At 42.5% G+C, this 12334-nt stretch overlaps 1 protein-coding gene across 1 annotated transcript in view; it reads left to right on the forward strand.

The window, feature by feature from the left end:
- LOC133027682 (cytohesin-3-like) overlaps nucleotides 1-12334 on the forward strand; it is a 36903-nt gene that overhangs the window by 16417 nt on the left and 8152 nt on the right. Inside the window, exons 6-9 of the mRNA XM_061094755.1 lie at nucleotides 4794-4874; nucleotides 4968-5080; nucleotides 7665-7813; nucleotides 7955-8066. Of these exons, the coding sequence (XP_060950738.1) occupies nucleotides 4794-4874; nucleotides 4968-5080; nucleotides 7665-7813; nucleotides 7955-8066 (455 nt within the window). The remainder of the gene's footprint in view (nucleotides 1-4793; nucleotides 4875-4967; nucleotides 5081-7664; nucleotides 7814-7954; nucleotides 8067-12334) is intronic.

A 12334-nucleotide genomic window follows, 5' to 3' on the forward strand; every position in this document is an offset into this window, starting at 1 on the left:
TCAATCAATGAGCCCAAGAAATGACTTGAATACGAAGAAGTATGTTACTTCTGCTGCACAACGATTGGATTTTATATTGGACTTATCTCGATATTCAGCATTTTGGTGCTGGAAGCCTTCTTGCCTCCGTTTCTAGCTCGACCAATCACAGATCAGCAGTCTTCGGGCGCCCCCAGGCAAACAGTCTGTGTGGAGATTAAAAGAGGCGGAAAATATTGACTGAAATTCATCGGCTATCGTCTTTTTAATCTACCTGCGCACCACCATTGTTGATTCTTTCTAATATCTTATGGTCGTCACACTTGAATTACTGGCGACACTGCCCCCAGTGGCTGCCTGTTGCACTGCTCCATTTCAACTGGACGAAATGATAAGAGTGAAGCTGTCGCTGCCTTCCACCATGTTTTCATATACACGCTGCGCCTGCGTCTGGAAGACAGCTGCTTAAAGTATTCACCATGATGTTTTCAAAGAGCTGTAATCAAACATGGACTTAATGATAGTTAATGGAGAACGGTGTACCATGAAACTGTTTTTTGTTTCATCCCTAAAATAATCAAATTGAATAAATGTCTTTGGCCTTTTAGGAACTACCATCTGCTACAGTCTGTATTAATTTAGTTCCAGGGGCTGAAACAATGAGGCCCGCATGTACGCTGAATGAAGATTAAGTGAAGGTTGGGGAGGGGACGGCTCTGGGGAGTCCTCTTGTTGGCAATTGGCTTTATTCATTGAGGATCATTCAGAGGGAACCAATCCATTGGAAATCACACTAAACACAGGCTCAGTAATTTGTACTCAGTAATTATCACTAATTAAGATTCTACAAGGAGCAGGAACCTATTGTTACACAGAGAGGGGGGGGAGGCGGGTCGTGGAGGTGCGGGGTACAAGGCAGCTACTGATGGGAGGGAGGCTAAGACAGTGGAAGGGAAGGAAGGAAGATAAATAGATAGAAAGATTGATAAAAAGATTGATAGAGAGAGAGAGAGAGAGAGAGAGACAGTGGGAGAGTGCAATGGGTGGGTGGATGGTTAGATGGATAGTTCCATCGATCGATAGATAGATAAATAGATGATGGAAGGATGGATGGATAGATAGATGAACAGAGAAATAGATACATAGATAGATGGATAGATGGACAGATAGATAGATGGTGTGTTGATGAAGGTTGCATACCTGTTTATTGTTCCTGTGTAATTCCCCCTTGTTTGTCACATGCTCACACTCACTGTTATCACAGACACCTATATATACAGTATATATACAGTATATATATATATATATATATTGTTGTGCAATAGGAGTAGACCTGACGTTGGCTAATTATTAATAATCATGAAATATGATTATTAAAATAATAAAAATTATCTATCAAAAATAATTAAATTATTAATTGAAGATGATCAGTAATCAAATAACAATAAAACCACTAATGAGAAAATAGGAATTATCAATTAGAAAGTACAAGCTATCAATTAACAATGATAAGGTTATCAACCAAGAATAATGAAAATAATTAGTCAAAACAATAAAATTATCAATTTAAGAATAATACTATCTATATTAATAATTGAGAAAGGGGGGCACCACCCTGGTTTCCCAGGGGCCAACGATGTCAAGCTATAATTATCAGTCTCATAATGATAAATGTCAAATTAATAATGTCAATATTTTAATATTAACGATTACTTAATAAACAGTGAAGGCTTCTAAGTTCGAGCACAGGCGATCATAATCCAGCTGCAATCACATACATATGCACAAATAATCACAGACTACAGATACTTTAATTACAAAAGTATTTATTAAAAAGGGGAAATAAAGTTATAATGTTATTCAATGATTTATCATTTTAACAAGCTCCAATATTTCAAAGGTAAACACAGCAGCAGCACTTATCACAATTCAGAAAATACATGGACAACCTGCGGCAACCTATGTATGTCTGTCTCTATGTGTGTGTGTGTCTGTGTCAAAGTGTCTCTCTGTGTGTGTGTGTCTGTGTGTGTGTGTGAAATAAAGTTAGTGTTATTTAATGATTCATCATCTTAACAAACTCCCATATTTCAAAGATAACAACAGCAGCTTATCACAATTTAGAACACGCATGTAACCTCTGGTCCATCTATGTGTCTCTGTGTGTGTGTGTCTGTGTCTATCAATGTGTGTGTGTGTGTGTGTGTGTGTGTGTGTGTGTGTGTGTGTGTGTGTGTGTGTGTGTGTGTGTGTGTGTGTGTGTGTGTGTGTGTGTGTGTGTGTGTGTGCGAGAGAGAGAGAAAAAGAAGGGGGGTGGCGATGACGCGTAGTGACATCACATCTAAGATGGAGGCCGATCATGATTCGTGGAATCAAGGCCTAAATACTCTCAAAATGGCGGATTGACTACAAAACAAGATGGCAGAGCCGTTATGAATTTAGAGCCAGGATGGGAGGAGAGAGAGAGCGGAGGCGTGGCAATAATAGACTCAAAATGGTGGGTTTAACTTAACGTTATCCAAAATGGAGAATATGTTAATGACACCATGTGGCCGGAGCGCACACTGGTGGTCGTCACATGAATTACACAAAGGAAATTTTAGACAAAGAGAATTCTTATCTCTGCTTGGCTTTGGGGCCGAATGGTTTCCAGATGTGTTCAGCCTCTCTAAGCATAGATTTAACTATGTGACATGACCTGTATTATAAATACAGGTCAGAAGTGTGTATAGGTCGGTTTAGAAGGAGAGAGAGAGAGAGAGAGAGAGAAGACATGTAAGGAGAGTTCAAAGAAGCTCTTAAAAACACGCCAGAGATAGATTAACAGTGATTTAACCACTCAGCCCAAAGCGGACGTTGTGGGCTGAGGTTCTGATCGGTAAACTCACCGCAGACTAACAGAGACGTTAACAGCGTGGCTGGAGGCTTTCCTCGCAGCTCAACCACTAACACAAAACCCGGAAATGAACCGGAAGTAGCGGCTCGTCGTAGCCGGCTAAAACAATGAGACTCAGCGGTCTCGCAACAGATACAATCAAATATTAAACAATATGCTACGTATCAAAACTAACATCTGCCCAGATAATCAAGTCTCTTACTGTACAACCCTCGCGATGTGCCTGCGACTCGGCGCGAATGTGTCGGGGGCCAGTGAATCACGTGGTTTCTCTCACGAGCGGAGCTCCGGGCTCGGCCGCTGGACCGGAAAAGGAAGCGAATTATTCGTGCTGCCTTGACGGAATGAAACTTCGTCTTCTTCTGTAACAGCGGAGAACGTGCTGTTTTACAGGAACGGAGTGGATTGCCTCTTACTCCTCAGCGGGATGAACGTCGCGCTTCTGCAGGGGACGGCTGGTTTGAAGCCGTTTGTAGATCGTTGGAAAAAAGAAAAAGTAAAGTCTATGGAAGTGTCGGAGTCCGTCCAGCGGGGCACTTCCTGTTTCGATCGAGTTAACTAGTAGAACCCGTTCTGTTGTTGCTGGGGCATCTGGGTGAAGAGAGGTTAAGAGAAAAGCAGTTCCCTCCTTAAGTTGCTGGAACCTCTGGACAGACCCGAAAGGGCCTGATGGGAACGTCAGCATCGGAGGAAAGAGAAAGAGAAAGGAGTTAGTTGCCTCCTTAAGTTGCTGGGTTAACTGGTGGGACCCCGGGGGGGGGGTCCCGTTGTCACATCAGCATCGGAGTGAAGAGAGAGATTTCTGGGACCTCAGCACTCTTATACCACCTGAGGACTTCCTGCTTCCTCAGGAAGTGGTCATAGGGTTCAGTTGGCTCTCATCCAATGAGAATGTCAGGGTCCCGTCCTTAGTGGGCGGGGATTCGACCTCAGTGGGCGTTTCAGAGTCTCATTTAGGTTTTTGCAGAGCGGCCTGCAACATCTCCCCACCAGGGCCTGCTGGAGGGGGGGGCACAGTGGGGGTTCAGGACATGCTTCCCCCACCAAGGCGAGGCTCCAGGCTGTCTAGAGAAGGTGTGAATTAAGACTGAAACTGGTTGAACTGGTTTCAGCTGGGCCTTGTAGGCCTCAAGTATTTACAACCAATTGTTTGATGGTCACTCAGGACCTCACCCCCAACAATATATATGCATATTTTATTTCACCTTTACGCATGGCAGGCCAATTTTAATAACTTGTATAATCCTCATAGGAAATAATGTGTTTCATTAGGCTCAGTCATAAACACTCAGAGGAGAAGTAAAAAACCCAAAGTCATCCTCCAAATAACACGAGATGTTATTGCGATGCAAGTTTGTTGTAAAACAGCATTATCTGTACTCTCCTCAGCGTTTCCACACAAAACATAAAAGCCTGAGAAGTCCTGCTTTAATTTGAACATTACACAATACAAAGAAGGTACAGGATCACGGAGCTTTACGTAACACCAACATGATCAGAGAAGCAGATTCCGCAGCCCGAGAGCGGCTGTTGATTCTTCCGCCTAAAACCCCTCTGATACCTAAACAAACCTCGAAGGAAAAACAGAGCCGCTGTGGTTTTGTTTTAAGTTGTTTTATCCATCAGACACACACATTCGGTGTGGAGAAACATCCAGCACGGGCCAGCTGTTTAAATTGCTTCCAGACCCGCTCAGCATAAGTTATGAATCAGGCCAGGAACATGAGAGGAATGCTGGAGCAAAAAGAATTCAGGTTGAGAAAAGCTTTCAGGGGGGAATATGTTTTTCTTCTGGGTTCACGTTGTGTTCGGGGGATCCTGAATAGTTTAATTTTTCTTGGAAATTCTTCAAGAAAATAGCTTAACAGAAAAACAATAATGGAAAAAAAAAATTCTCATTTTTCTTTTTGTCCACCAGAGATGACTTCAACCTCAAGGTGCTGTCGGCCTTTGTGGAGCTGCACGAGTTTGCCGACCTCAACCTGGTCCAAGCTCTACGGTCAGTGGAGGGACTTACCAAAATAAAACGTTTACAGCAGTGACACCAAGTGAAACCCTGACACCCCCCCCCTCTTCTCCTTGTTGTCTGTAGGCAGTTCCTGTGGAGTTTCCGTTTGCCGGGCGAAGCCCAGAAGATCGACCGGATGATGGAGGCGTTTGCCTCTCGGTACTGTCAGTGCAACCCCGGGGTCTTCCAGTCAACAGGTCAGACACAGAATGCTTCATGTAGACCTTTAACAGACATATCGTCAGACACCTGTCAGGCATGAACTCCTCCTACTGAACCAAATGAAATGATTTGGAACTGGATGCTTTATCATTTATACACATTTATACAAGTCCATAGGTTGTTTTCAATAGAAAAGTCAATGTTGACGTCAGGCTGATAACATTTGCATAATCTCTATCTCTAAAAGTGGCAGGACCTGCAAATATCAACCATTAACCCTTTACTCTTTACTTTTTTAAAGCTTTTTTAACCAATTAATGAATTTTTCCATAATTCATCATCATAATTCATTATTTTACCAAACTATTTAAATGTTCTATCCCTTATCAATAGATATTATAGCTATTTATATATTTGAGCTACTTCTACCATGCTCCTATGACCTTTAACTAACATGTCAATAATCCAAAATCACTTACTATTAACCATATTTTCCACTATACAGTGAGTCCTCTACGTTGTACTGCTCCCGGAACTTTTGATGATAATTATTATCGGTTATTGGTACATATTCCTGATTGGGATCTGGGCCCGAGCTGTCGTCTATATTCACTTGAGAAATGTGTGTCAATACGCCGAAAAAACACTCCGGCCCATTATACCATTAGAAATACGGCCTGAGGCTCCATAAAAGGATCCACTGAGTAATGGCCTGTTTTTTAATGCGTTTCAATCATTAAACCATAAGAGTTACTGTAACTAAGGTTCAATGAGGATTAACCAGATTACAATTTCCAGTTCAGTGCACGAGTCCAGAGTAAACAAGCACCAACAAACAAGGGGCATCCATAATTCAGGAGGACTCAACCTGGCTAAGTGATCCGCGTCCCGTGTTAAACAAAAGCCTGCGACTACAACAGACAGTGAATAATTCAAGAGGCTCGGACCAAACTATTGTGTGCAGGGGATTCTTCTTGAGGGCGTGTGTGTGTTTCTAAGGAGGCTCCACATTAGTAGTGAGGGGTTGAGCAAATTCCGATGCTATGAAATAACTGTTGTTTCTACTTATTATAGAAATATTAGATTTAATACATCCAGCATTGAAAGCCTTTTCGATTTTTCAGATTTTGGGTTTGTCACCCTTTCCCACATAGTTCATGTTTCTTAGAACTACAGTAGATCCAGACTTTATCAATGTGCCCCCTTCCTTCAGTGATCCCATAATGCATCACGCACAATCTGCACATAGGCAGGGGTGTGTGTGTGTGGGTGTGTGTGTGTGTGTGTGTGTGTGTGTGTGTGTGTGTGTGTGTGTGTGTGTGTGTGTGTGTGTGTGAGACAGTTTCTGTGGGTGCAGGGCAGCATCGGAGCAGAACCATGTGTGTGGCAGTAACCGCACACTGAGCCCATAAAAAACATAAAATAATCGCGGATCTTTAATGACAAAGGTCACTAAAGCTCAGTTTCCGCTCCGCGCTTCATCGTGATCATTAAATTTTGGAATACACAGACATCCCTCTAACATATAACACCACCTCTTGGCCTGTGGTACACTCTTTCTTCCTTTCTTTTCTTTTTTTTAATAAAGAGTGTGTGTGAGCCGGCACACAATAAGCAGGGCAGGACAGCCAGGCCTAAAGTGTGTCAGTGTGGGGAGACAGACAGAGTGGAATGAATGATTAATTTACAGGCAGTCACTGGCCCGTGTGAGTCTGAACATTAACACACAGTAGAGAGACGGCAGCGCTGCACCCCCACCCTTCACACACACGCACACACACAATTTTGAAATGATATTAGGGTTTGGGTCAGGTTTGGTCACGATAGCTGACTTTCTTGATTTTTCACTCACTGGTCTTGGGTCGGGCTCAGGCACAAAAAAACTACTTGTTTAGTTTTCTGTTGGACGGTTGCTGACACATATTTGTGTCCCAAACTGGACACAAAATGCAAAATAAATTCTAATCCTACGCCTTATAGACAGTAAATTCTCAAATAAAAACTTTTCATGCAAAATAGTCTGGAGTTATCTTATCCTCTATATTTTCATGTGTAAAAAAAAATCATGTAAGAATATGATGTTATTATCAAAGAATACAGTAACTAACTCGAATGGCTTTAAAGTAGAGTGCATCCCGCTCATGAAATCACATTTAATTTCACTGATTAATTTTGTAATTTTTATTTGGATCTGCACCAAATTGCACGCACTCATAAATATGAGTCCCCTAAATACGCCTGGTTTTCTATCATCACGATTCAAGAAATATATTCAGAGAAATTATGGGAAATGTTCAAACGATCAAAGGATGTTAAAGAAAGTGAATATAATTCTTGGATCAGCACCAACATTTTATGAGCTCCTCTTTTAATCCTGCTAACAAACAAACAGAACGAAAACATAACCTCCTTGATAATTATGAATGTCACTGTGATTTGCCCTATTTTCATATTGGTGTCTATTTCAGCCCTCTTTCATTGTTATTGCTATTCCCTATACTCTGCATTCTCTGTGTAACAATGTGGCCACAGGTTTGGCTGACACACACGTATAATAAACATCTACAGATATATTGAGATGCACTTTAACCCCTTTATTCCCCCTCCTGCCGCTCTCAGATACCTGCTACGTGTTGTCCTTTGCGATCATCATGCTGAACACCAGCCTACATAACCCCAACGTCAGGGACAAGCCCCCTGTGGAGCGCTTCATCTCCATGAACAGAGGCATTAATGAAGGAGGAGATCTGCCGGAGGAGCTTCTCAGGGTGAGGATTTGCCCGTAATGAGTGTGTGTGAGTGGTGACTTATCTCTGTGACCGCTCTGTTAGTACCAACTCCATACGAATGAGGCTTTTCCTTCACTGTACCCCCAATTGATTATTGTCCTCCCCACCCCCTGTCTGCAGAACCTTTACGACAGCATCAAAAACGAGCCCTTCAAAATCCCAGAGGATGATGGGAACGATCTGACGCACACATTCTTCAACCCTGACAGAGAAGGATGGCTCCTAAAGCTCGGTATGTAAATTCATAGCTGTCAAAGGAACCTTGATTGTGTTGATAGCCTCAACATCACTTTGATCGGTACATGCTTCATTTCCCTGTGGGTTGATGTGTATGTGACTCGTTAATGATGAGCTTGAAGGTGGCCATGTTGGAGGTGGATTGGGCAACAACGAATAGATTTGACCCAGTATCCTGCATTATTGCTAACAGGAAATGATATATGCTGACAGAAATCACGAGCTGATGCTAACTTCACCCATAAAAACTTCATATTTAGCATTTAAACGTGCTTTAGCCAAGTAGGGCACTGCAGACATCCCTCTCCCGAGCCACGCTTTCCACTTCTCCCCGGGCAATCCCGAGGTGTTACCTTGCCAGATGGGATATGTAGTTCCTCCCACGGGTTCTGGGTCTACCTCCTGTTACCCTCCCAACAGCAGGCTCCCAGGAGGGATCCTGATTAGATTCCCGAACCACTGCAGCTCTCCCTTTTTCAAACGTGGAAGAGCAGCAACTCCAAGCTCCTTCCGAATGTCTGAATTCCTCACGCTATATCTAAGGCTGAGCCAAGCCACCCGATAAAGCATTATTGTAGAAACAAAAACATGTATTTCAATTAGTTCCTTTTCATTGCAACTGAAATTCAAGAGGTGTTCTAACATCGCAACATACTCAGTTGGCATTGAGTTTAAAGAGACTGAAGGAAACCCACCCTGCTTTCTACTGATGATTCACCACCTTCTGTCATGTTCATTACATTGAAAGTGACTTTCAATGTAATGTTAGTGTTTAAAAGGTTTTAGGTTTCTTTTCAAAATATGACCCTTATCCCTAGAACATGACTTAAAATTAGTTACACCAACACTAACGTCTGGTAAATTTTACCCGATATAATATACCCGATAAAAAATACTTCTCATCAAAATACATTAATGTACAACAATACATGGTAATTTGAAGTTCTCTTCTTTGTTATTCCCCGATACAACATCTCATTAATTGTAAAAAAGGTATCATGGGGGGACCCTATAGAAAGGCTTTAAAATTAGTGAAAAATTAGGGGGTCATTAAAGAAAAATTTCTTAAAAAAAAAAAAATAGAGCTGGGAACTTGTCCTTCGGTCCAGCCGTTCTTGGGACATGTCCGGTGAAGGCACAGTCTCCCTGCATCATTTACAAGTTCCCTCTAACACTAACGTCGGATGAAAATTACCCGAACACGTGCCTATTGAAAAAAAACAGGGATGGGAGCAGGGAAACTACCCTTCCTTCTATGACTTGAGTGAGCAGCATGAAGCTACCCAAGGACCCACGCCACTCAGACAGCAGCAACACAATGAAAATCCCATGACCAAACTCGCTCGGGTAAGAAACACCCGACGTTAGTATTCTAGGGTTAATAAGACACTGGGGGTACAAACACCTCACTCAGCTAGAGACACATCCTGGCACGTTGTGTTCGTTTTCCCTGTGTGAACGTGCTACAAACTGCCGACTGATTAGTGAGCCAACAAGTCATTCAACTGTGCTCACTCTTCTCATGCGATAAATCCATTCACTGTGCCACGAACAGGAACATTTGGAAAACACCTCCTGCACCAGACTTTCAACTTTTATCAGCTGGTGATTTCTGCGCATGTTTGCTCAGAAACCCTCCACCTCCACGATGGCACCAGATCTGTGACCCAACTGCAATGAGACTCTTCTCTCTTCGTCCTTCATCACATGACCTCTCCTCTTTCTTTCCTCTGATATCGCCTCTCTATAGTCTTGCTCCTCTTCACAACTTCAACGTCTCTCTCTCTCCGTCTCTCTCGTGGTGATTTTTTTATGCTCGCTGTCTTATTCTGTTATTTTTTTCTTTTGCACCTCACTCCCTCTCTAACCTTTCGCCCCTTTCAACTCTGTGTTTTGTTCTTTCGCTCTGTTCTGTTGCGGCTGTTCCTCCTTAATTCTCTGTATCAGGAGGTAGGTACACTCCTTCCTCCTCTGTCCACCTGGTTCATCTCAAACTGGCCTTGGCTGCCATTAACCCTGGCTCCTGAACATGCTGGCCACCTCATCTAAGTTGTATCAGAGCTGTTACTGGTTAAATAGGTTACTGCAATATGAAGTGATGGGTTATTTTATTGAAAAGCGAGGTGAGTTGCAGGTCAGCGATCTCTCTCATTCTGCATGAGGACGGGCTGCATTCCTCTTTGGGCTCTGGAGGAGGCTGGGTGGCGCTCAGGGCTCGTCTCAGTCGGTATTCAGGCAGAACGCCAATTTGTCACAAGAAAGAAGCCTCGGCATAAAAAAAGATAATGATTCAACTCATCAAACCTCTCTGCCACTTGCTTTTTACCCTTTGGAACAATTCGAGACTCTTAGGTTAATCAAGCCACTTATTTGGAAACAAAGATTTGCACAAATTCTGAAGCGCACAACGTGAGAGAGCTCCGTCATGGTTCATCTTTCATCTACTTTACAGGGGCTTTCAAGTTCACTTCCACTTCCTTAAAGGAATAGCTTTACACTATTGGGGAGCAGTAATGTCTACCATCTTTATATAGAGTCTATGCACAGGGAAACAGCTAAATCTACCATTAACGCTTATAAAGTTTATAAATTCATACTTTGCTGCTTCTGTATATTAAGTCTTTATGCTAAGCTAAGCTCACCCACAGCGTTACCTCAGAATTGAACTGAATCTACCCTCTCAGCCAACAAAAAAAAAAAATATTCCCCAATATGCTGTACTTTCTACCATCTACACGACAACCCTAAAAGTATTTAATAGTTTTCTACATGTAGTAGTAACAAGGATCGCTCTGACGAAGGTGACTTCACCCTCCCTGTAGATTCTCTGAAAGTTCAGGTCATTGGTCAGCTGAACAGGCCGGGTCACGCTTGGTACCATTAGAGACCGCCCTGTGCGACATACAGCTCCTGTATTTGCCAGAACATGCAGTCATGCTCGAGCTTTGGTCCGCTTGAATCCGCGCCGTGGGAATGCGTACGGACCACTGGGTCACCGGTCATGCAGCGACATAAAAGAGACCTTGGCCCCTTTTCCATATGTGTCCCTCTGTCCCTGACTTACAGTCCTCCATCCCTCCCACTGCTGCTTCACCGAGCCCTTCTCTCTTTCTATTTTGCTCTCGGTTTCACTTACTGCACTTTCCAGATCCTTCTAGAGTCTGTCCCCCCCCCCCCCCCCATAAGTGAATTCCATGTTAATTTTAGCTCCATACAGCTGCACTGCTGAGGCTGTGAAGCTCACATAACACCTTCACCGAGATTGAGCCTGCCGCTATGCCTGAATCCATCATCATCCAGCATGATAATAAAATCCAATCACTTAGATGCTCGTGGAATGTATCTAAGAGAGCCTACATTTGCGGAGGGGGTCACAAAGACACAGAGCCTTGACAGATATAGATACCAAATCAAAATGTACCTTCTAAGCAACATTTATATTAAAAACATGGCCAGTCAGTGTAACATATTGTGGCTGTTATGCCTCCCAGGCCTTGGTAGAGATTACAAACTCATAGATATCAGTTCCCCCAGAAATACTTGATTTTCTTTCATAAAGATCCAGGAATTATTCCCTTTAAAATCATCAAAAATTTCCAAAAATACCCAATGTTTAATAAAGTAATAAATTAAATGCTAGATCCGTCCCTTGGCCAGATCTGCACCAAAATTTGATGGCTTCTTTTTTGGCCCATGTCCGTCCACCAATTTTCTGTTCTGTAGTTTTTGCGTAATTCTGCTGAAACACAAAAAAACAACCGACCAATGGACAGGAGTGAAAACATAACCTCTTTGTTAAAAATAAACAAATATTCCCTCATATTCTCCAAATATTCTTCTCACATTTATTTTCCCTGCCTACATAACAACCAAATGAATGATCAATCTGCATGAGAACCAAACTTGGAACTTCATTTGGTAGAAATCCATAATAAATATCAGGATTAAAATAGAAATTTGGCTAAAGGGGATTAAGAGATCTCCAGGCCACCTTATAACTGACTCTAGAAGAATAAGACGTAGATACTGTACTTACCAAACAAGAGGGAACTAGGTTTTTTGAGGGCTCTCTTTAGGTCAGTGGGTGGAAATGCTGTCGCTGCATCTTAAGTTAAACATCTCTCATGAATAATATACTGTAAATACTGGATTTGACCCTCGGTAGAAGTATAGAATAAAAATCTGGGTCAGGTGAACATTACATATTGATTACATCAGTAACGGCTGCTGTCTGCGCCTTCTGTAAAGTCAGCAAACGTGTTC

Source organism: Limanda limanda, chromosome 21, assembly GCF_963576545.1.
Source record: "Limanda limanda chromosome 21, fLimLim1.1, whole genome shotgun sequence".
Taxonomy (NCBI): domain Eukaryota; kingdom Metazoa; phylum Chordata; class Actinopteri; order Pleuronectiformes; family Pleuronectidae; genus Limanda; species Limanda limanda.